Source organism: Sapajus apella, unplaced genomic scaffold (genome assembly GCF_009761245.1).
Source record: "Sapajus apella isolate SASKATOON/1434 unplaced genomic scaffold, GSC_monkey_1.0 scaffold2, whole genome shotgun sequence".
NCBI lineage: Eukaryota > Metazoa > Chordata > Mammalia > Primates > Cebidae > Sapajus > Sapajus apella.
The window spans coordinates 67583245-67608543 of NW_022436942.1; the positions used below are offsets into that span (position 1 = coordinate 67583245).

At 47.5% G+C, this 25299-nt stretch overlaps 2 protein-coding genes across 14 annotated transcripts in view; one reads left to right on the forward strand and one right to left on the reverse strand.

Annotated features, from left to right (window-relative positions):
- Positions 1 to 21664, reverse strand: part of KCTD10 (potassium channel tetramerization domain containing 10) — a 28671-nt gene extending 7007 nt beyond the window's left edge. The window contains exons 1-6 of one of the 3 annotated variants that reach the window (XM_032301010.1): positions 21513 to 21664; positions 13505 to 13718; positions 5254 to 5423; positions 2364 to 2450; positions 2004 to 2056; positions 504 to 699 (exon numbers count right to left, since the gene is read on the reverse strand). In XM_032301010.1, coding sequence (XP_032156901.1) covers positions 504 to 699; positions 2004 to 2056; positions 2364 to 2450; positions 5254 to 5423; positions 13505 to 13718; positions 21513 to 21515 — 723 coding nt within the window. In that variant the 5' untranslated portion in view covers positions 21516 to 21664. Of the gene's footprint in view, positions 1 to 503; positions 700 to 2003; positions 2057 to 2363; positions 2454 to 5253; positions 5424 to 13504; positions 13719 to 21512 lie in introns of all 3 variants that reach the window. The other 2 variants (XM_032301002.1, XM_032301017.1) reach the window with 2 other exon arrangements.
- Positions 21665 to 21894: 230 nt separating this feature from the next.
- The window catches only part of UBE3B (ubiquitin protein ligase E3B), a 60340-nt gene continuing 56935 nt past the window's right edge, over positions 21895 to 25299 (forward strand). For 6 of the 11 annotated variants that reach the window (XM_032300962.1, XM_032300971.1, XM_032300915.1 and 3 more), the window contains exon 1: positions 22213 to 22337. The gene's annotated coding sequence lies outside the window, so the exon portion shown is untranslated. Of the gene's footprint in view, positions 22019 to 22212; positions 22338 to 25299 lie in introns of those variants that run through there. The other 5 variants (XM_032300944.1, XM_032300922.1, XM_032300909.1 and 2 more) reach the window with 5 other exon arrangements.

A 25299-nucleotide genomic window follows, 5' to 3' on the forward strand; every position in this document is an offset into this window, starting at 1 on the left:
CATGTCACTGGATAGTCAGATTTCCCTTAGATAGGTTAAAGAAATGACAGCGTGTGTAATGTGATTAAAAGTTAAAAAAAGGCAGAAAACCCAACTGCAGAGCCCCAGAACGATAGGCAAATTCATTAAGAGTGGGTCAGATCTCTAGCAGCACTTTGCAGAGCGATCCAGCTTTGCAGAATGGCACGGTGGGAGAAGTCAAAGGACAGGCCAAGCCTATTGGTTTGGAGAGGATGATATAAACACAGATGCACAGAGTCCAGCCCAGTCAGGGAGTCAAGCGTGCTTAGAAGGAAGACAAGGTAGGGAGCTAAGGAATCCCAGGTGGACCCTATATTTGCTTCTTTGCAGGCCCTAAAAGATAAGTATTTTAATAATGAGCAGCCACAAGACAAGCAAAGCATTTGAAAGTGTTTCCCTCTGCACTGTGCCCAAGCGAAAGGGAGTTCCATAGGTACATGTTTCAGAACAGCCGCTCCAAACTGTCCTCTCAAGGCTCTTACCTTGGTCTGTTTCTTCTCAGTGGCGTAGACGATGGAGGTACAACAGACTTCAGCGATCTTGCGGCCTTGGCCATAAAAGGACCAGCAGCAGATTTCATCCCCAATGACATCCTTTATGAATAGGACCCTTCCGTTAAAGCGCAGAGACAGCTTATCAAACAGTTCAATGTTTTTCAACATGTTGTCGTCAGAATTGCTGCAAAAGAGCATTTGATATGGTGACCATAGGCTGGTGAAAACTGCCACCATTTGCTGGGCCCTTCTACACACAGAGCCCTACTGAGCCCTTTTTCTCCGCTATCTCATTTCAACCTCACAATAATCATCCCATGGCAAAGGCACTCCAATCTCCACTGCTCAAGAAGGAAAGTGAGGATCAGAGAAATTAGGTAATTGCTCGAGGCCAAACCTAATCAATGGCAGAGAGAGGCCACCCCAAAAGACAGCCCTGGCCCCTAAGTCTGTGCTCCTAACCATTGTGCTTGAATGACAGCTCTGCAATGGCCAGAGATACTGCCGGGCCACTGGGCACAGGCACCAGGTGGAGGAGAGCACCTCACTGAGCCCCACCAGGAGCAGAATGGCACTGCCCAAGGGAGAATCTATATCCCAGGTCTTTGAAAAGATCTCTAGTAATCTCATTAACTCCTCCCTGCACCCCTCTTGTTGCCAAGTTAGAGCCACATGTTTTCAAGGCCCAAAAGGCATTCCCACCTGCATATATTGCTGGTGGGAATGTAAAATGGTACAGTCACTTTAGAAAACAGTTTGGCAGGTCCTTGAATGATTAAACAGTTCTGTTCCTAGAGAAATGAAAACACATGTCCACACACAGACTTTGCATGAACGCTCACAGCAGCATCACACACAGTAGCCAAAAAGTGCAAACAACCCAAATGTCCATCAACTGATGAATGGGTAGAGAAAATGTGGTCCACACTATGGAGTATCATTCTGCCATAAAAAGAAATGAAGTACTGATTCATGATACAACATGGATAAAGCTTGAAAACCTCTTGAGTAACCTCTTTATGCTGAGTGAAGGAATCCGGTCACAAAAGGCCACATACTATGCAGTTCCATTCATATAAAAATGTCCGGAACAGAAAATTCATCAAGACAGGAAACAGGTTAGTGGTCACCTGGGGCTGTGGGGTTGGGGAGGCAACGGCTGGGGGAAAATGGGGAGTGACTACTAATGAATAGAGGGTTTCTTTTCAGGCAGTGAAAAAGTTTAAAATTAGACAGTGGTGATAGACTCCATTGTGAATATACTAAAAACCACTGAACTGTATACTCTAAAAAGATGACTTTTATAGTATGTGTGAATTACAGCTCAGAGTTATTATACCTCTCTATCCATCCGTCTACCTATCTATCCAGACAGAGAGGTAAAGAGGGGTCATCCTCATCTGAAGGTTCCAGGAGGAGCTGGGCCTGGCTGGTGTGGGCGGAGGTTTTCCTAGCAAATGGAGCTGTCTTTCCTGGCTGACGCCTTACCTGGTATATGAGTATTTGTTGTTACTTCTGTTGTAGAGCAACTTCACGGCTGGCTGTGGGTTGTTTTAAAAAAAAGAAGAAGAGGGTTACTTGGCAGGCAGGTGCAATGAACTACTGGCTTCCCACAGGGCTGGGGCCCTGCCCTGCAGCAGAAGAGGCAGACAAGCATAGCTTGTCTATGAGGGGGACCGCATGACCCAATAGCAGGGGGACGCAAGATGAGCTGTAGCTTCCCATTCTGAACCCCTTCTCAGGCCTCACTCAGGCAATTACACATGTTTTTATTTCAAAACTGATTTCAGAAGAACCTCCACTATTTCTGGTAGCAAAAGAAATTCCAGAAGGGTGCCTCCAACATACCTTATTTGAAGTCGCTATAAGTTTTTGTTCTTCCTTGGATGAGGTGATCACAGGAACCTTGCAGAAAGGCTCATAAGTATCTTTGTTCTGCTGGAACAAAACATGCTTTCAGCCTAGGAGGCCTGCCTAGCACTGCATTTTTAAAGCTGACCTGCTGGACAGACAGGGTCTGGCGAGGGGAGATAGGGTGGTCACGGCTGGGAAGAGAGGAGAATTCTCACCACCAGTGAACTAGATCAGGGAAGACAGGGAGTTGAATTTCCCAGTAAGCCTGCTCTTTGGCTATGACCATTATAGGCCAAGATGCTGAGTCAGTACTAACAATGACGACACATTTTCCACAGCCCAAGAAGCCACTCAAAAATAAACCCTCAACATGGCAGCTGAAACGTGATTCAATCAAAAGCCCCCATAACCCCACTATGATGATTGCAGAGGAATAAAAAAAGTATAAACCCATAAGGGGAAAAAACAAGTAAAGTCAGCAGAAGAAGGGAGGGGGAGAAGGAGGGAGGCAGGGAGGGAGGGAGGGGAAGGGAGGGGAGGGGAAAGAGGGGAAGAGAGGGAAGAGAGGGAGGGAAGCGGGGAGGAGAGGGAAGGGAGGGAGGAGAGGGAGGAGAGGGAGGAGAGGGAGGAGAGGGAGGAGAGGGAGGAGAGGGAAGAGAGGGAGGGAAGGGGGCGAGGAGAGGGAGGAGACGGAGGGAAGAGAGGATGGATGGATCAAAAATTTGATGGTAGAAAGATCAAAGGTGAGTGTTAACCAAGGAGGGAGGAAAGCTGAAACCCACGTCAGCAGACAGGAAAGCAGCCTGATCTTCCAGGGAACAGCTCAGAAGGCTGGTGAGCACAGGGCAAGAGCAGGGGCTTGCTTGCCAGTGGCAGAAGCACTGGGAAGATCCCCCAATCCATCTTCGTCCCCACCCAGGCAGAAGAAAGGTCCACCTTTCTGCAGTGGTTAGCACAGGAGAGGAGAGGGCTGGAGGGCTGAGCTGCGATTCTGGGAGGTGGGGGAGGGGTGGGGAGGATAAGTGAACATCTTCACACTAAATGATGAGTAGCCCCAGCTCCTTCCCCTTCTAGGCCCCTAAAAGCAGCCAGCCAGGTCGAGACCCATCAGGTAAGAGGAGAGTAGAGGATTTCTCTTCAGGGAGACCATCTGCCCCCCAAAATGGCTTGCAGATTCTGATAGTCAGGGGTCCTGCTGAAAAAGTCTGCCTTATCACCCACAATGCAGCCCAGTGGACAAGGACCACCCCTGCACACACAGCTTTCAGAGTCTTATTCTTTCAACAGACAGCCAAGCATCATCAGATTACATGGGAAAAGCCTCTTAAACATGAGAGCAAAACGAAAACAAAGAGAGGAAAAGAGGAGGAGTCACATTATAAAGGCAGAAGAAAGAAAACAGACAGTGTCATTAGACAGATGAGAGCAGATATGGCCTCCTACAAAACAAGAGCAGCACGCTGCAGAAAGCAGAGCATTCGGAGAGCAAGAAAAGGCTCTTGGAAGTTAGAAAGAAGAGAGCAGAAATAAAAATAAAGGTGAAAAATAAAATTCCTGAGAAAGCAGAAAAAAAGGATGAAGCCAGAGACACTAAGAGGAAAGAATTAGGAGGTCAGTCCTGGAGGTCTAACCTCAGACTAACAGAAAGGGAACCCGGGGGATGTCTCCAAGACAAAAATGAAACGGCACCCCTGATGTGTCTGCACACACCAGTATGCGACTGCTGAGAATGTGGGGCTGAAGTCAGAACATACACTTAGAAAACCAAGCAAACAAAACTCTGGCACACTTAAAAGTTACTAAAGAAAGAAAATAATCATTGTACACTCTGTGGCTTAACTGTCAGCCATTGTCACACGTCATGATGTAAACTCTGAATTTAACCAAAACTGTGAGGAACTGTGCCGGGGGACCGGAGAAGGAACATGTATGCCTGAGCTTGGTGGGGGTGGAGGTGGGGGCAGTGTGTGAGCTAAAGTCTACTTTCCTATAGTCATGCCACTAGCTAATCTCAAAAACTGAGAATTCAATAAAAAGCAGCACAGGTTAATTATGCAGAAACATAAATGTGAACACAAAAAAACTGCTGAACGAATTCAGAGGTCACTACAGGCCTGAAGGAGTAGGAGGAGTATGGTGGTGTTTTTGACGTTAACCTTGCAGCACTATTTGACTTCTTAAAGGTTGCATGTGCATCACTTTTAACAATGTAATACCGATTAAAAAGTAAATGCTGCAACATTCAGTTCGAGCTACAGTGAGTTCAGACTCTCAGAGCAGAGGTGGTTGCAGCATTGTGGGGACTGGTCCGGTGCAGGGCCAGACACAGCAAGGGCCTCATGCACACAGACCAGATTCCTACCACACCCAAAGAGACACTTCTGATGCTCTGCCAGGTTGTAACTTTGTTTGAAATAAAAGGGTGTTGGCTATGCCTAGAAGCATTTTGGTTTCGTGGGATTTTATGTCACCAGACCTGACCTCCATGGTCCTGCTCAGTCCAGCTAAGCAGTGAGGGAGGGGTGTCTGTAGAGATTATGCTGAGCTCCCAACAATGACTTGTGGGACTAGAGTAAGCCCTCAGATTGGTCCAGAGCACTGACCAGGTTTTACCCCCGGGGCTTGCTGCTGAAGGGTTGAGATGTACACATGAGAAGATGCAACACCATGGGGACTTCAAGGGGTGAGAGAGTAGTTAGGAGGCCCGCGTGTTCCAGGGAGGCCTCTCGGGTCACTCTGAATGAAGGAGAGACACTCCAGGGCAAACTCATTGACCCACAACATCTCAGACAGAAACCGTACCCACTTTGTAGAGAGGGAAAATGAGGAAGGCAGGTAGGCTTGCCGCCTCTCCACCTGTATGGGCAGAAAGGGTGATGCCTACTTGTAGGGCTGCCTGGCACTCTTCCACCAGGCCTTGGACCAGGTAGTACTTGGCTTCTGCTAGCAGCTCCTCGATCTCCCGGCGGCTCTCGGGTAAAGGCACCGCCCCATCTCGAAGGTAGTTGAGTATCGTACCAAAGTGCTTCCCACAGCGGTCAATGAGGATCCAGCCTGCAGGGGGAGGAGGAGGCAGGAGCTGGTTACACGGGCCCTCCTCTCGTAGGAGGCACTGAGCAGAGCTGGGGTGTCTCGTGGCTCCCTCTAACCCCCAGTGGAGAGCGGGACTGCCTGGAGAATGGCAGCCCCACCTGCCTACCTGCCCACTAAGGGCTGACTGGGAACCCCCACAGCCTCCAGGCCTTGCTGGCCGGACACAATCACAACCCCCGGTGACCTTGGTCATAGGCTCTGTTGGACATCTCGACTCCTGAGGGCCATTAGTACACTTCTGAAGTACCCTTAAATGCCCCTTAGAGAAGGACATCCAAGAAGGGCCTCATGTACCACACCTGGGTAAAACAGGTCCAAATGACCACATCCCAAGGATAGGAGAAAGCCTTTTGGGTAAAAAAATCGACTTCCTCTTTCTACAAAGCTTCCTTCAGATGTCATGTAACAGAGCCATTTCTAAGGAAGCACACAGTCTCACCCTCGCAGACTGTGACCTCTGGCTCCCAAGGCTGAGCCCCAGACTTTAACCAGCACCAACACAGGAAGTCCCATCCCACAACTTCCTGCAGCAAGCACTTAGTGGCTAGTGTATGACCAGCAGACCCCACCCTCAAGCAGCTCGGTCAACACAGGGAGACAGAACTGGCTTTTATTAGATATGGAAAAGGTTGCTGTGATACCCCAGCTAAAAAATAAAAAATTTTTAAAAAGATATGGAAAAGGGTCCCAACTGCTGACCAAATCCAGGCACCGTGAAACACTCTTGGGGCTGAGGCCAGGATGACTCCCTACTCTGCTGCTCAATGTCCTTTCAAATCTTGTCACTGAGCCGACATTCCTCCACCAGAGTTCCTGAGAGGTTTCAGAGCTCCTTGACTGACATGCAGGGTCTCTGGGAGTGGTACTTGGAGGAGAAGACAGGACTAGAGCCTGGAAGGAGGAGGTATCAGAAAGGAAGGCAGGAAATGTAGCAAAGACCAAGCATCTCCCAACAGCAAATGTGAAGCTCTAAAAAGAAGCCAGACAGGTGAGAGGGTGAAGTTGAGGCCTTCCTGACAAGCAGGGCGACCTCAGGCAAGGGGCGTCACCAAGGCTCCTGCCCCACATTACAGGTGGAAAATGCCAATGTGCAGGGCCGCGGATAGGCTCCAACAGGAATCAGTTGCTTTATGCCCTCACTTTCCTCCCCACTTTGGGAGAAGGGCCAACATTTCCACTCCTAACAATACTGTGCCCTGCTCCAAGTCCTACTTATCCTGGGCCTTGGGTCCGCGGCAGAGGCCAGCAAAAGTCAAGAGCAGCAAATGCATCTTTTTCACACTCCAGAGTCCTAAGTCTGCCCACTTTCCCCTACCCCTTACCTGGCAAATGCAGTCCCTGCCAAGTGCCCTCTCATGGTTTTAGGGCACTGTTTGGTGTTCTTTGCATCAATTACCAGGAAAGTTTGGTAACAAGGCCGTTTCCATGTTCCCCTGATGAAAACGGTCAGCCTAAAGTTCCTGGGCCTTTTGTTAAAGGAATGGTCTCTGCCCTCCAGCGCCTTCCTCTTCCTACTTCCACACCATTATAATTTCCTGAGCAGGTGGGAAGAATATCCCAATGGGGGAAAATGCAATACAAATGCGTAGTCCTGAGTCAAGTTCTGGTTTCAGGGAAGAAAGAGGCCTTCCCAGGCCTGGTAAATCACATCACTCTGACAGTGACCTCCAAATGTGATCCTACCCCACTCCTTTCTATATCTGAGACAACAAAATATGGATCAATATTATACAACCCAGATGCCTATGGGGCCCGCAAGCAGCATAAAGAAGTACAGCTGGGTGGGGCTGAGGCCAGGGCTGACAGGACAGCATTTGCCCTGCCCCCAAGAGGGGCAGGCTCTGCCCACTCCAGCCAAGAGAGTCCAGGCAGGAATGTGGGCCCAAGAGCTGTGAGCTCTGATGTTCCATGCAATACCAGAAATCCAGATTTTTCTGTGAATCCCCTGATTTTTAAAGGATGGCAAACTAATTAAAACAGAACAAAACTGTCATCAACCCACCACAAGCAAACAAAACACACCTGCAGCTGAGCTGGGCCTGCAGGCTTGAGGCCTCTGTGCTATCTGCACTCAGTACTTTTTTCTCAGAGGCTGACAAGGCATGGAAAGACTATCATTTTTCCACCAGTTCTTTTTTGAGAGGGGCTCATTCCTTGCATTTTCCACAGATAAAAACAGAGGCTCAGAGAGGTTCAGTGCCATTCGCAAGCAGAGGCAGCAGGACTAGACCACAAAGAAAAAGTAAGGAACTCACAGGAAAACTCCTTCCGCCCGAACTGAAAAAGATAAATAAGATAAACAGAATTCAACTCAGCTGTGCGGGGAAGGAAACGTCCATGTTCTGCCTTTGATGCCTGCAGAACTCAGCTGCTTAGGAAGACCCAGGGCCCTGAAATCCATTATCCAAGTGACAGTCCAGAGTTCCCATAAATATAACAGGCAGACCGTGACACTGGGCTCCGGCTCAAGAATGCCGTCAGGAAATGCTTGTGGCAAAGGAATCATACTTTGGACAAATAAGGGCAAAGGAGCCAGGCACACACTCCAGGAGGTTTCAATTAGCGTTTTGACTCTAAGATACTGTGGTTGCTTTCAAAGCAGGAAGTGATTCCTTTGAAAGTCAGCTCAAATGCCTAGCACATAGAAAGGCAAATGGAAGTCATGCAGCTCCTTGCATGTGGGGGGTCTCCTGCCTGCTGCCATGGGGCTCAAGAGCTATTTAGGAAGGCTGTCCAAGTCAGGGCAGCCTGGGATCCCACGACCCATTAGGCAAGGCTGGAGAGCAGAACTGACAGGGACTACACTGGGCGGTGCTGGACTTGGGCTCCAGGACGTCCTCAGTACAGCACAGCACAACACAGCAGTTAGGTGCTGGAAACCCAGCTCTCCTACCTTCTTGCTGGATGACACTGGTGCTTCATTTAACCTCTAACAGTTTTCTCTTCTACAAACGATCTCACAGGGTTGACATAAAAATATGATGAGAGAATATACTGAAGGCACATGGCACAATGCTGCTTCTACCAACAGCCCTTAAAAGCAGCTCTGGGTCTTTGACAATCTCATGTCTCATCATTATTGCTGGAAGCAGAGCAGCAGCATCCAGAGGCAGCAAGTTGCAGCCCCCAGGATGGAGTCAGTGTTGCTTTCAGGGAACCAAGGGAGACTGCTACTCTGGGCGTCAGGGGGATTGAGCCACTAAGCTCCCTTCCTCCCTGCTCCATGAGCACACCAAGTGCTTCCTCTCTCCCTGAATGTCTGACCTCTTCTTTCCCCTCTCCCACCACCTCCAGGGAACCTTCACTGACCTCTCCTTGCCATACTAAGGTATTTCTTCTCTATATTTTTGTGATTCCCAAACATCCCTGATCATAAATGCCACCCAAGGTTATTTGTGAAAAATTCAGATTCTAGAACCTGGCCTCATTCCTGAATCAGAATCCCTAGGGCAGGGTCTCCAACCTGCGCACTTTGATATTTTGGACCAGATAATTCTTAGTTTGGGAGGCTGCCCTGTACACTGTAGGTATTTAGCAGCATCCCTGGCCTCTACTTACTCGATGCCAGGAGCACCCCACCCCCAAGATGGGACAACCAAAAATGTCTCTGGACATTGCTAAAGGCCCCAAAACATTACCCGATGGTTGGGCATCACTGATGTGGATCAAGGACCTACGTGTAAAAAGCAATTTAAACTTTGAGGTATCAAAAAGCCCCATTAAAAACCCTTAGACAAGTCAGACTGAGAGAAGCTATTTGCAGCAGTGGACCCCAAAGAAATAGGATCCAGAATATGAGCTTACACAAAGTAATAAGAAAAGATGCAATCAAGCAGTTAAAAGATTAAACCCAGAAGACCAATAAACATAAAAACATGCTCAACATACCAGAAATGAGGAAATACTGAATAAAACAAGGTACCGTATCATACTCACCAGATTTGTGATTAAATAATTAAAAGGTTGGACAGTATCAAGGGCTGGCAAAAATCCAGACTTCTGCGGGGAGTAGAAGTTGCCATAACCACTCTAGAAGGGACTCTAATGAAGCAGAAGATGCTGCCCCCAATTCCCCTCCTGGGAATAAACTCTAGGGCCGAGCTCCCAACAGTGGGTAAGATCATAAAGCCCCTGAGATGGCTGGGGGGGATCTAGGTAGTCTGGAGCCCCCTCATTTACCAAAGCGAAAATATGATTGTCTACACGCGCCAGGATGTGGCAAAGGTTGGGCAGCATCGCACAGAGAAACTCCCACGCACGGGGAAAGTGTTCCAGGACCCTGGCATTCCTAACGATGAATGCCGCAAACCCTCTACGTGATCAACAGACGACGGTTCCGGCAGTGGTTGTATGCTTCTAGAATGGCCACTCCACCACCGGGAAAGTTCCTAATGAGAGCTCTTTAGTTGTGGATTGATCTCACAAGCATCATGCTACGTAGATTGATCCCAAAGCAAAACAGATACAAACTGTGCAGCACCATTTACATCACGTTTAAAAACACACCAGCAGCGCCTTGTTTAGGGACATGCACAGCTGCAGTAAAAGCAATACCTGGAAAGATCGACACCTGTGGTTCTCAACGCTGGCTGTGCGCTAGAATCACCGGGAGAGCTCTTCAAAATCCTGCTGCCGGGCCACACCCTGGCTAGGACCCAGGCACCAGTACTGACCTCCTCCGGTGACTCACTCTGTAGCCAAGCTTGAGATCCACCTAGTGACCCCGAATGCTTACCTTTGGAAGGGAGAGAAGCAAACAGAGAAGGTCCAAGGGGCCCCACAGGTACAGGTCACACCTTATGCCTGGGCTGAGCACGGTGGCACAGGTGAGTTTGTTATATTATTCACAATTTAAAAGCTCTCAGGTACTTCAGAATTTTACAAAAGAGCCTTGTCATGTAAGGTAGAAGGGCTGGAGATCTCAGGGAAACCCTCAGGAACTGCAGTTTTCCCAGGGATCAGACTGGACTTCTCAGTGTTCTAGGGGAGTGTGTGATCATAAAATGAATGACTCTTCAATCTAGTGTACATACTCCCTAATTCCAAAACACATGAGCAAGACGTTAGAAAACATACAACAGGGGGAAGTATTATACTGTACCAAGCAACAGGGATGAAACAGACCACTACAGGTAAATGTTGAACAGAATCCACTGTGAAAGGTGCTACCTCAATCCGGGGACCAAAGGTGATGTTGACCAGGAGTCAGGTGAAAATTCAAGCACTGTGGGAACTGAACCTTTCTGGAAAGAGTCTGGGAAAGGCCTGCTGACTGCCGCAGCATCCTCGCCTTCTCAGAAAAGCCACAACATGGGGGTAGTGTGGAACTGTGGGGCGCTCATCCCCGAAGGCCAAGGGGGCGGCCTCTCCCCACATGCTGCTAAGCCCTGCTTCTCTGCAGCTCCGCAGCAGCACTCATCCCCTCAACATTTACACTCAGAAGGAAGCCATCATTAACACTTCCCATTTACTGAGTTTTCCCAACATCTCAGGCCCTGTGGCAAGTGCTTTCCAATGTCCTCACTCAATCCCCAACTCTGCCAAGTGTTATCATTCCCCACTGGGGAAGGAGGAAAGAGATTCAGAGAAAAAGTCACTTGTCCCATGTTACAATATCAGTAAATGGCAAATGGGCCAAAATTAGCACAACACGTAGACAGAACTCCATAAATGTCGGCTGTGACCGTGACCCTGCAGCAGAGCCAGGACTCGAACCCAGGTCTGGATAACATCAACACCCAAGTTCTTGGTTTAGGGATTACTTGCACACAGTACAAAACTCAAACAGGTAGCAGAGCCCGAGCAAAAAGGAGACTATTCCTCACTGCTGGATGCCAGGTCCCCCTCCTGAAGCAATCACTTTCTTCAGCAACATAAAGCCTCCACTGTTCAGGATCTTCAAAGCCCCTGTCCTTTATCCAGCAAGCTGTACTGCTGGATTCACTGCCTGGCTGAGCTGCACTTGGCATTTCTGCCTATTTGTAGCAAACTTCATTGCAGCTGACAGGCTTCCTGCCCATAGACCAGGGTGGAGCTGCAAGATGCAGGGAGTCTATCCCAATTTGTAGACCCAAGGGTGCATTTGAGGCAACACGTAGGTCATCGGTCAGGCTGTGCAGTTCTCTCTCCAAGGACCAATAGGATCGCTCTGCCAGGCATAGACAATGGCTGGAAGGCCAGATGCCCAGCCTACCGGCCCAGGCCTTCACGAGGGCCCCCACCAGAGGGCTTTGGCACAAAGCCAGCAGTTAAACCGTAAGGATGTCACAGTCGAACAATCTGGCCTGGGGCCAGGCCCACATCTAGCCGTGGACAGCAGACAGTAAGAGCTGGCAAGTCCTGGGTTTAGCAGCTTCATCTTTTCTAGTCCCAGCAGCTTTTGAAAAAGCATTTCATCCCTGAGATGGGGACTCGTCACTTGAATGAATGAGGAGTATTGAATGGTAACAATAGTATTCACCCCTCAAACCATTCTGGTGAGGATTAAATGAAACAATGCCTGTTAGCTGCATCTGGTGGCTCACACCTATAATCCCAGCACTTTGGGAGGCTGAGGTGGGAGGATGGCTTGAGCCCAGGAGTTGGAGACCAGCCTGGGCAACATAGTGAGGCCCCTTCTCCACAAAATTCTAAAAAATAGCTGCGTTTGGTAGTGCATGCCTGTAGTCCTAGCTACACAGGAGACTAAGGTGGGAGGATTGCTCAAGCCCAGGAGGTGGAGGCTGCAGAGCTCTGATGGCACCACTGAAGTTCAGTCTGGGTGACAGGAAGGAAGGAAGGAAGGAAGGAAGAAAGAAAGGAAGGGAGGGAGGGAGGAAAAATGCCATACTATGAGTTTTTATAATGATATGAAGCAAGGGCTGAGCTCCAATTACATAAAACAAGCCAGTTTGCAATGTCAAAATGACACTGTGTCCCCTGAGAAGTGTTTTCCAGGCAGCACTAGGCAAAAAACATCGTGTAGCAGGCATTTAGAAGGCGAGTAATCCTGCTGGTATGACTTGCATGCTCTGTCCAGTCGGAGACAGGGGGACAGAGGAGTCCGTTTCTTTTTTGATACAGCATCAGGCCACCAAGGCGAGCCTTCAGAGGAGAAGAGGCTTCCACTCAACTTTCAAAGCAACTCAGTGTCGTTTCCTGAGCCCCTCCAGAGACTGGGTGGGGTACAAGAAAAACCACAACAATCCTGGTTCTCAGATAACGTCTGGTTTCTCAGGCAGCTAGGGTGCTATTGTCTTGATTTCCACACACACTCTCGGGCAATGTGGGGTGTGGCACAGCCAAGGGGATCCTCCCAGTCATCAAAAGCTAAGTGTGAGATGAAAGCCATGGGGCTCCAACCTCAGTTCACTGCTGCCTGACCGGAAACCAGAGTTGACAGGAAGCGGAACCTCCAGCCCCACAACCTGGCCTTCCCTGGGATACAGAGAAAAACACCCTCACCAGTGGGCAGACCAAGCTTTGGCCCTCTTAGGATCAGAGAATGAACTGCGGGACACTATGCTTAGGTCCCTCAGTCCCACCCGCTTATGTGAACACTCATCCATCCTCCCAAGTCAATGTCCCCAGAAAGGTGGGGCGGCAGCACAGAAGGCCAGTCTCGGAAGCAGGAAGGCAGGGTCAAGCCAGGCTGTGCCCTAGCCTGGTCTTAAGCAATCTCAAGGCAAGGAATGAAGGACAGAGCTATTTTTAAACCTCAGGTGACCTGCCCGTAAACCCAGCCAGATAGGGATGGAGCTCCGATGCTGGGGGCTCTTTGATCATTCCAGGTGAGTAGAAAGTAGTTATGACAAGACTCCTCTAAACAATTCTTTGCCTTTTACTAACATGACTTTCCACAAGAGAAAGAAAAATGTATGTGTATGTATGTGTGTGTATATATATATGCACTGATCACATATGGATGAATACTATGTGCCAATGACCCCATGAGGAGGTACCGTCGTGCCCATTTCACCAGAGGAAGAAAATGAGACCAAAAGGTTCAGCCACTTGGTTAGGATCACCAGATACTAAATGAGGAGCGTGGCGGGTGAGCTTACCTTCACTATCAGTGAGCACTTCCATGCGCCCACTGAACATGGCCTTCAGCATGGTGTCCTGCTTGGTCAGCGTCTGCATGGTGGTATAGTAGAGGGCTCCACCTACGTTCAGCTTCACGTATTTGGAGCTGGGGCTTGTGCCCTTGAAGGAGGTGGTGCGGGTGGCAGCTGCTGGCACCGCTGAGCTCACCACACTTTCTCCTGACATCTCTTCCTGCCAATGGAGAGGACACAGGGTCAGGACATCAGGCCTGGTTGACTACTTTCAGCCTGTGGACTCTACCTGGCCTCCAGATGTGTTTTGCTTAAGCCATGCATACACAGCATTGAAAAGTTTGCTTCCAATGTGGACAACTAAGGAACACTCACAGAAAAATCTGGACATTTGGCTTCTCTTAGAATCAGAGGTCAACTGGGCTAGCAGGGCAACAACTGGTGGGAGCTGGGGTATTGAATGACCCCTAGAGAGGGCCATGCATCCCTTAGTGTGTCCCAAACCCCACCAAGATAGCCTCATACGCTGACCTCACCTGCCGATCCTGCAGGCAGGCACAAGTTTGCCCTACCCTTGCGTTATAAGCACTTCCCTTCTGCCTAGCACCTATACAAATGAACACCCTGGCTGCACCCTAAAACAGCCTAATGCACTGCCCAGGTCCCTTTACGTTTCCTTATTGCCATGTACCACTGAATAGCTAGCTAAAAGTGTCATCTTTCAGCTGCATCACAGATGAAATAAGCTTTTATGAAGTTGAATGGGATTCCAGCTCACACTCCTATCACTTCCTGTGGGAAGAAGGTGTTTCTGAGGACTAAACAACAGACACAGAAACTTTTGGAATCAACTTTTTACAAAATTAGACCTCCTAGACTAGTGCTGCCCAAAAGAGCAAGATCCCACTACAATCTCCCTGACACCATGGCTGACTCTCTGGTACATATCAAAGAAACGGATAACAGTGGCTGATTTGGGCAGGTCTGGAAACTGAGACTGGTATCTGGCACATATGTGCTCAGAAAATACGTCTGAAACGAACAGGTAAAATTGTAGAGCTAGAGATATGTAAGGGTGGGCAGAATCATTGCTGAATCTGGGGCATGGCATAGAGACAGAGAGGCAGCCCCGACAGCCAGGAGCCTGCCTGGCCAGGCCCCCACAGCTGGCCTTACCATTCCCATTGCACATCACCCATTTTTCACAGCACATCACCATCAGACAAGGCCACTCTGCGACCTTGCAATGAGACAAAAACAGGACTATTCAGTCATCATGTCTGAAGACAGACAAAAACATAAACATTATCCAAAATGCAAAAATGACCAAAGATCCCCCATCCTGGCTAATATGAGTTGCAGCTGCTACTTTACCAATTAGAGGTTTAGCCTCCTTCCTTTCTTCCTGCTTTCAGGACAGGAATCACTGAGACCCAATCACAGAATTAGCCCAGCTTCCTGGCCGCATCACCATGCTGGCTAGGCTGGTCTCAACCTCCTGACCTCAGGTGATCTGCCTGCCTTGGCAAAGCCCCACTTCTCTGAACTCTCTCAAATCACCCAACACAAGCCCAAAGCCCTCCTCTGAGACGTCCCCAGGTCTCCCTCAAAGCAACCAGGAAATAAACCCAACTTTGTTTGACTACAGGTATGCTCCTTGTGGTTTTTGGCTGCAGTGCATTGACAGCACACAACTTTCTTGAGCTATTCCCTGAAACTGAAAAGGAATTGCTTTTAAACTCTTTATGCCTTTCTAGCTTTTCCAGATTTTCTCTAATGAATGTATACTATGATTATACCTGATAAAACACAAGTGTTATTTTTGTAAATGGGATGGGGAGTAAAGGGTGGCAGCCTACGACAGCAGAGGCAATGGGACAGCTGCAGACAATATTCAATTCAAGGTTAACCAACTCTTCTGGCCAACTCTCCCAACCTCCATGGCCACCAGGACTGTCCTGGATATCACCTGCCATATCAGGGCCTTGCAGAGTGAAACAGATAAAGAATGGCCTCCTGGAAAGGAATGTTTTATCAAAAAACAGTTCCTTTTTCATCAAGAAAGGTCACAACAAAGTGTGTTTTCGAAAGCTCAGGCTTAGCTCACCTGGGGTCTCTTCTGCCCGATGCCAAACACAAAAGAGGCCCAGAGGAAGGGGTTGCCTCTCCCTTCCAGCTGCCCTCTGAAATCAGTCCCCAAAGACCTCACACTAACAGTTATGACAGCCACCTCCCTCAGAAAAATCCTTTGTCCATGGGATGACAGGATTAGTTTATTAAAATACAGTTTCCAAAACTGAAGACCTTGAAAGGGGAGAAAAAAGGCTTACAGTCATGGGTGAGGGTGTGTGTTAAGGAAATTTCCCCCAGAATGGAAACACTTTTTAAGCACCCCTTTCAGATCTAATTTTATATAATAAAAGTTTACTATGGGAAATGCTCTAGCATTTTGTAAGGCATCTACCAAGAAACAGACAAAAAAGTACATAAAGTATACTTCATGTAAAGTCATACATCATTTGTATATCTAAACATAAACAAGTACAGTAAAAATATGATGTGAGGGATTTTTTTGAATGGCATACTTGCATAGGACACTTACCATAAATGCAGCATGTGGGGCTGGAAATTGCTCTGGGTGAGCGAGCAGTGAGTGAAGGTGAAGGCCTAGGGCATCACTGCACACTACTGTGGAAATGCTGCACAGGGAGGCCACACTACAGTTATTTAAATGTTTCCTCTTTCCATAATAAGCAAAGTTAACCTTTGCTTACCATAACTTTTTATTTTAAATTAAAAACTTAATCTTTAAAAAATTTTGGACTCTTTTGTAATAACACAGCTTAGAACACATATTGTACAGCTGTACAAAAATCTTTTTCTTTATATCCTTAGTCTATAAGCATTTTTCTATTTTTAATTTTTTTTTTTTTACTTTTGAAACTTTTTTGTTCAAAATTACAACATCCACACACATTAGCCTGGTCTACACAGGGTCAGGATGATCAGTATCACTGTCTTCCACAGTCTGTCCCATTAGAAGGTCTTCAGGGACAGTAACACACATGGAATTGTCATCTCCCATAACAATGTCTTCTTTTGGAACATCTCCAGAAGCACCTGAGGCTGTTTTACAGTTTTTACTTTTTTTAAAAAAAAGCAACTAGAAGGCAAATATTCTAAAAGAACCATGAATAATAAATACGCTAACCAGTAATATATCAAGTTTATTACTATTATCGACTATTATGTACTGAAATCAGTCCCCAGAGACCTCACACTAACAGGCAGCGACCGGCAGTGAAGTAGTTCTGTTTACACCAGCATTACCATGAACACATTGTATGTACCATGAACACACTGTGAAATCACAGCTACAATACCACTGGGCTATAGGAAGTTTCCGTTCCATTATCATCTTAAGGCACTGTTACATATGCAGTCTGTCACCAATCTGTGATTATGTGGTGCATGACTGTACCTTGTTTTGGCTTTCCAATACCTTTTTAAAGATAATTTGCACACAATAAAGTATATTTTAGATATACAGTTTGATGTATTTTGGTCAATACTTGCACCTGTGTAGCCCCCACTCCAATCAAGCTGCCCTGGAACATTTCCATGGCTCCAGAAAGCCCCTCAATGTCCCTTCACCACTTAATTTCTATCACCATATGCCTTAAAAATCCGAACAATGCTGGAAGACAGCTACAGTTATTTCCACTTTGTGGATTTGGATGCCAGAGCCCCAACGGGGTCAGTCACTCACTAAGCCAGGAGGTGAGTCAGTGACAGGGCCAGTGAAGGACGTGGGCAAGTCGTGGCTGGCCCAGAGCCCATCACACCAAGTAGATTTAGAGGTATGACATATAAGTTGAGAAAGACCGGCCTCATCTCCCTTCTTTAAAGAGTCCAAAAAGCCCTGAAAAAAGTTGTGAGGTAAAGTGTGGCTAAGGGTTTGGAGTCAGACCTGTGCTTAAAGGCCCCCGCCCTGCCACTGAGTAGCTGTGTCCAGGGCCAACTGTCTCACCTCCGTCACAGGGCTCCCTGGCTCCGAGTAAACACTCGGACAGGAAACACTCAAGTTATGATGATTTGGGAATGCTCCTGAAGTCTCAAACTTATCTTCTCCTCTTTGGAGATTGTTTCCAGCTCTAATGACAGACTAAGAGTTATAAAGGCAGGAGCCAACCAGATCTGGAATGAGACTTTAGATTAGGCAACAAAAGCACTGAATCTTTTTGGAGCCCACTCCCTCCAAAGGTCAGTCAACATGATAGTCAGAGAGGCCCGGGGGGAAAAGTTTTGGCAGTGTTCATGTCCTTGAGCCCAAGTTACAGAGAACCGAGGCAGTGGAGCATACACCCTTATAGCAAACCTTTCTAGGGAGGACTCTCCCCGCTGTTGCGACTGGGATCCTGCCTTTTTGCCCAGGCTAAAGTGCAATGGTGTGATCTCAGCTAATTGCAACCTCTGTCTCCCAGGTTCAAGCAATTCTCCTGCCTTAGGGCATGGGATTACGGGCATGTGCCACCATACCTGGCTAATTTTGTATTTTTAGTAGAGACAGGGGTTTCTCTGTGTTGGTCAGGCTAGTCTGGAAGTCTCGAACTCCCAACCTCAGGTGATTCACCCTCCTCGGCCTCCTAAAGTGTTGGGATTACAGGCGTGAGCCACCACACCCAGCCAGGATGCTGCTTTTTGATTTGTTTCAAAGATTTAATTTCATTACTAATGACGTTGGGGAGGTGAGGCAGGAGATGGCAAAATTGGTTATGTGAAACAAAGAGGCAATGAATACTTGTGATACTGGCTACAGATACGATTCAATCAGAAGTTTACTCCAGTTAGATGGGTCAGTCTCTCTTCTCTCCTTTCCATCTACCCTGAATATAATGTTGCTGATTCTAAACAGTGGCTCTCCAATTGGTGACAATCGAAATCACCTGGGAGCTAAAAATTCCTGACACCTAGGTCCCACCATGAAAATTCCGATGTAATTGGTCTGGGATGTGGACTAGGCAGCAGAACGTTTAAAAACTCCCCCAGGAGATGTTAAAGCCCATTAAGATTCCAGCTCACTGTCCTAAAAAGTACTGTACCCCTTATTCAAGCTACCATTAACTCCATGGTCTGGGCCCAGTGAATTGCCAACCTGACACATAAAAACAAACCCAAACACCATAAACAAAAGCAAGCCCCCACTTCACAGCTTCAGAGCCACAGAAGGAAGCAACTGTATGCATGCATGAAAATATGAAAAGCAGCTGAAGGGGAAAATAATTGACTGGAAAGGAGGCCCAGGCAAGTGCAGTAGGAAAAAAGGCACCAAATCCCTGACCCCACATTTTCTTTTATTTTTTTCTTGAGATGAAGTCTCGCTCTGTCATCCAGGCTGAAGTGCACTGGCATGATCTTGGCTCACTGCAACCTCCACCTCCCGAGTTTGAGCAATTCTCCACTTCAGCCTCCCCAGTAACTGGGATTACAGGTGCATGCCACCACGTCCGGCTAATTTTTTGTATTTTTAGTAGAGATGGGGTTTCACCATCTTAGCCAGGCGGGTCTTGAACTCCTGACCTCATGATCCAGCCTCCCAAAGTGCTGGGATTATAGGTGTGAGCCACCACACCTGGCCCGACCCCACTCCCCCCTTTTCCATATGCTTCTTTCTAGAAGTCTTGTATGCGTGTGTTAAGGAAAATTGAATAGTCTTGGCAAACCTGGATTGCAATTAGTTCCACCACTTCCTTCGTGAAATTTAAGCAATTTAACCCAAGTCTCAGTTTTCTAACTTGTAAAATAGAGTGTTAAAGCCATAATCTTCAAAACCCTCAAAGAATGAATGTTAAAGTATTTGGCACCTAGTCCTTATGTAGTTTCCTTTGGATCTCTCAAACTTTAGGGCCACTGTTTCCCAACCCTGGCTACTAGAATCACCTGGGTGTGCCTAAAAACCCTAATGCTAGGCCAGGCACAGTGGCTCACACCTATAATCCCAGCACTTTGGGAGGCTGAGGCAGGAGGATTGCTTGAGCCCAGGACTGAGACTAGCCTGAGCAACTTAAGACGTCATCTCAAAAAAAAAGAAAAAAAAAAAAATCAAAAAAAATTAACCGGGCATGGTGGCACACAGCTGTAGTCCCAGAAGATTGGTTGAGGCTTTAGTGAGCCAAGATCACACCAGTGCATTCTCCAGCCTGGGCAACAGAGCAAGATCCTGTCTCTGTCTCTGACACACACACACACACACACACACACACACACACACACACACGCTTGTCTAGGCCACACCTCAGATCAATTAATCAGTATCAATTAATCAGAGATTCGGAGGGGTGGCTGATGAGGCACTAGTGCTTAAAAAACTCTTTGGGGGATTCTGACGTGGGACAAGGGCTTACTGCCACCTAAGCTAAGGTGTTTAACCAGCTTTGTCTAAGAAGTGCCAGAGATGTGAGGCAAAGCATCACCTCAGGGGACTACAGCAAAGAAGTTTAAGAAACACTGAATTGATGCCAGTTATAAAACCTTCCCAAACTCAGGGCATTTCTCTAACTCAGAAAAGTCTGCTGTTCCATTTCAACTAAGTCGCATCAGTCACATAATTGCAACATTATTTTACACCCAAAATTTGCTTATAAGACAGCTACCACCAACTGCAACTGTTCCACCAAATGACATTCTCATCCTGTGTTTAATATATAAACTCTTGGCCTATTTCTCTCAATGGTTCAGTAAGAAAGGTGTTTTATCATAACCCCACTTTTTAGGGGAGAAAACTAGGAATCACACCTATAAGAGCCCTCTGACTCCCAACTCTTATGCCCCTTTCATGATACAGTCCGAATAAGATATCATTACTCTAATCCCTTACAGGGCTTGTTAGAACAGACAGATGGGCTCCACCCGAAGAATGTCTGATTCAGTAGTCTGTGATAGGGCCTGAAAATTCAGCCATTTTGAACAAGTTCCCAGGTGCTGCTGCTGGTGGGACCACAGTTTGAGAACTACTGGTTTTTGCTGCCTTCTTCCCCTCAGCTGGTCCTTATTTTGCACAAAATGGAGCAGACTAGTCAAAGTCAGATACAGGATGACTGTTTTTCCTTCAGCAGCGTCATTGGGACTGATTTTCCCTAAAGACTGCACTTTCCAGGGACGTGACAAACAAGCAAACAAGTAGAAAGGAGATCTGGGCCAATCTTTAGTCATCTCTACCCAGGGACAATGAACTATTCAGGGAACAAACCCTTGAGGATCCCAAGCAGACAAACCCCACAGGGAGAGACAGATCTTCAGACATCCTCCGCTGCTTCTGCGTGGTCACCTCTGGCCTCAGTGGAAGTTACAGATAAGTACCCAGGCGCCAGCTGAGGCGCTGGACTCCCTGGCGCAGGTATCCTGACCTCAGGCGCCTGGCATCTCTCCCCAGAATTCCAAGCACTGAACGCACAACCGCCTGCTGGGCTCCCTCGATTTCTTCCCCCACTGGCCCGTGTATTCAGATGCAGCTGGAAGCCCCTTCCCCATTTCCTGGAAATTCAGCGACTCCACCCACAACCTCCAAAACCCCAAACGCTGCGCCCCAATAAATTCTACCTCACCTCATAACCTGCCCATTCCCCTACGTAATCCTCCAAATCCTCATTTTCCACCCCAAATGTCCGTTTTGAATGATACCTCTTTGTTCTCCTCACAGTTACCAAACCCCATCTGCCACCAGCACTCAGGGCTCACTCGGAGACACCCCTTCCTCACACACACATATTCTACTCCCCAAGCCCAAATGCGCTTCCCAGATTCCTAACTGCCAGGAATACCCCCACCCCTAATTCTCCACCCAAAGCCCTTCCCCCACACCCAGCCTTTCCCCCATCCAATCCCCTAAATGCCTCTCCACTATCGCTACTGCCCCTCATCGCATCCCCTCCCCTCGGTCCCTTCTTATACTCTGCCGCTGCCCAGCTCCCTCGGCCGCCCGCAGCCCCCAGTTGGTGGGCACCGCCCTCCCTACCATGAAAAGTCGGAGGACGCCGGAGTCTCCAAACCCGGACTGAGAGAGGCAGGAAACACCCAGCTCACGCCAGCCGGAGGCGGAGGCGGGGCCGGAGCAGTAACTTCCGCCGTCCGCACCCCACTTCCGCCCCGCAGAGCGCACCGTTTTAAACCATCCGTTGTGCGCCTAGGGGGCAGCTTTCTTTCCAACCTCCGCGGCCGGAATGGGTTCCAGCTTCTCTCGGCTGGGTCGGGCATTTATCCCACCTCCGCTATTTCAAATGCCAGAGGAGATGACAAGGCGTGGGGAAGTTTTCCTTCCCGGGCGAAGAAGCTCTGCGGAACTGTCATTTTCCGGAACTGGATGCTTGCTTCCTGGCGGAGTTCTGAAAGCGAACACTCTGGGGCAAGATGGCGGTTGTGCCTCGGCTGCTGCCCCGGGTCTGGAAGAACTCGAGTGTTTTGGGCTGAGACAGTGGCAGCTGCGGCCCCGGCCCCGAGTGCGGGGACCTCCAGCGAATAAAGGTCGGCCTGCGGGTAGCTAGTGAGAACAGGTCGTTAGTTCTCCGGGTGGTGGGGCTGGGGACTTTGAGGGAGGTGGCTCTAGGGCCGAGCCCCTGCCTGGCCAGGTCGGAGGGGCAAGTGCTGGGATCTGGCTTGTGTGCTCCAGGGGCTCTCTCCGCGGCCCCTTCCACCTCTTTTCACTTTTGGGACGATAGGCCTTTATAAACGGACTAATGCTGGCTGATTTGTTCCTGTGCTTGTTGATGCCGAGGAGAGACGCCGGGCCCCAGGAGTCATCTAAACTGGAGTTCGAATACTATTCGCTCTCTGTGTGACTTGGGTGAGTTCCCTCTGAGCCTCAGTTTCCTTCTGAGTAAAATGGGGTAATTATCAGGTTTCACAAAGGATGTGAAATACGTTTCAGTACCGTGCCTGACACCTAGCTCTGAATAAAGAAAAACTTGGTCGTAATTTAACTCCAGCTTAGCCCCAACAGGCAACGTTGCATTCTCAGCTTCTCTTTGTTTTGCTGTTCTGTGAATGGGGGAGCCCTGGATCTTATTTTACTTACTAATAAATAATTGCTTTGGATATACATGGATTCAGACTCAAAAGCATCCACCTAGATAGGCGGTAGCTTTCAATAAATAATAGCTGTTAGTATGAATAGTCTCTTTAAGTCCTGTTTCCTATTCTTCAAATAAAAATTGGATCCTTGAAGCTGGGCGCGGTGGCTCACGCCTTGTAATTCTAGCAATTTGGGAGGCCAAGGCCTTAGGTCAGAAGTTCAAGACCAGCCTGGCCAACACGGTGAAACCCCGTCTCTACTAAAAATACAAAAATTAGACAGGCATGGTGGAGGGTGCCTTTAATCCCAGCTACTTGAGAGGCTGAAGCAGACGAATCACTTGAAACCGGGAGGTGGAGGTTGCAGTGAGCTGAGATCGCACCACTGCATCCAGCCTGGGCAACAAAGTGAGACTCCGAGTCAAAAAAAAAAAAAAAAAAAAAAAAAAAGAAAGAAATATTATCGAGACCTGATAGAGCTGTTGAAGAGACAAGTTGGTTAAATGTCTGTACAGTGTCTGATAGACGGTCTGCCCTGAACAAATGGTGGTGGTCATTAACCTGGTGGCCCAGCTTCTCCTACTGTACAGGGAAAATCGTCTTGGCTCAGTAGCAGTTGGTATTTATGGTGCTTCAGCTTTGGGAGTATAGAGTGAGGACAAGAGTCTGAATCCTGTCTCTTAGTTATCTTGACTCTGCCACATACTAAGGGTCTAAACTGGACTGGAAGAGATCATGAATAATCCTCTCATAGGACTCTTGTTGTTATTAGATGAAATCACTTACAAAGGACTTGACACATAATGGGTACTCATTTACTTTTTTAAATGATCTTGGTTACCACCAACCTCTTATTTTCTAATTTTTCTACCTATATGATTCTTCTTTTCCTAAATAGATTGCAAGCTTCTTAAAGACAATAAAGTTCACTTACATGCTGTATGCTTTCGGATGTCCATTCTTATTATTTTCTCATTTAATCCTAATCACAATGTTGTGATGACTAAACTGAGGTACAAGAAGGGTAAATGTTACATTGAATCCTTTTAGCAACCCTAGGACATGGACACTATTATTACCCGCGATTTACACATAAGGAAACTGAGGCCTAGAGAGGATAAGTAACTTGGCCAAATTTCAGATAGAATGAGTACTAAAAAGAACCAAGGCCCACTTTCTCTGATGCAAGACTTTTTCTGCTGTGCACAGCCTTTGATTCTCCATGGCATTTAGCAAAATAAGTACTTAATAAACACTTGATTGTGTGTTTTATTTGATTGATGAACTGTAGTATCCACTGTGGAGGTGGAGAAGGTATATAGGAAAGGATAAAATCTATAAAGTGTAGGCTATTATATGTTATAAACAGAAATCAACCAATAACATTGAAGAGATGATCATCTCAAGGAAGAAGATAAGAATAATTTCTTATCCTGGGAGGCCCCCTGGGAGCCGTGAAAGTTTTAAGATAGTCTTATAGGTACCTAGGCACAGTTTGCATGCAACTTTGTTTTTCTTTTAGGAACAGGCTCCCCCTGCCCTTTCTAATTCCAGGTACCCTCTGCCATCTAGGCACTGTCTGCATGGTGTGGAGGGAACATATCATTATACTCATGACTTGGGCCCTGCTCTTTTGCAGCTCTGAGGAGCTTGAATCTGTTACTCAGTCTAAAAAACAGGGCCAGGAGTTCATAGCCCAAGGGACAGGACTGGTGAATCTTAGTGCATTTAACATAGAAAAAAAAGTGAATGGGTGAGAAATGTCAGGCTGCATTATTTCCTACCCAGAGAACTTTAGTGATTGTGCAAATGGGACCCTCTGCTGAAGGATTTAAAAAAAAATAAATCCCCATGTCTATAAAAATAATAGACCAGTTAGACTTATGACTATACACCCTACACTGTGCACTCAAGCACCTCGATAGGTACTTGATACACATCATCACATTTAGTCCTCATTATCAACCTCTAAGCCAATTAATAGATGCAGATGGAAAGACTCAGGGCCAAGCACCGTGGCTTATACCTATAATTCCAACATTTGGAGAGTCCAAAGCAGGAGGATTTTTTGAGCCCAGGAGTCCTGGGCAACATAGCAAGACCCTACTGCTCCAAAAAATGTAAAAACGAGCCAAATGTGGTGATGTGCACCTGTGGTCCCAGCTACTTGAGAAGCTGAGGTGGGAGAATCACTTGAGCCTGGGAGATAGAAGCTGCAGTAAACTATGATTGTACCACTGTACCCCAGCTTGGACGACAGAGCAAGACCCTGCCTTTAAAAAAAAAAAAAGACTTAGGCATTCTCCCTATAGTACGTGGCAGAGCGAGGGACTGGCTTCAACTCCTTGTGACTCCCAAAGCCCCTGTTCCCCTCACTGTGCAGCGCTGCATCACCGTGTGCATTCCATGGAAAATTTAGAAAATACAGACTAATTAAGGAAAATTTCCCACAATTTCAGTACCTCAGAACAACCACCGGTAACATGTTGGTATAGTTCATACCAGTTTTATTTCTGTGTGCATGTGCATTTTTCTTTAGATAATTGGGCTTTTAAAAAATTCACAGACAGTCCTTTATTCACTTCTAAGGCATAGACATTTTTCTATATCATTAAAAATGTTAAACATGGCCGGGTATGATAGCTCACACCTGTAATCCCAGCTGAGGGGTTACAGACTGAGGAAGGCAGATCACTGAAGGTCAGGAGTTCAAGACCAACCTGAGCAACATGGTG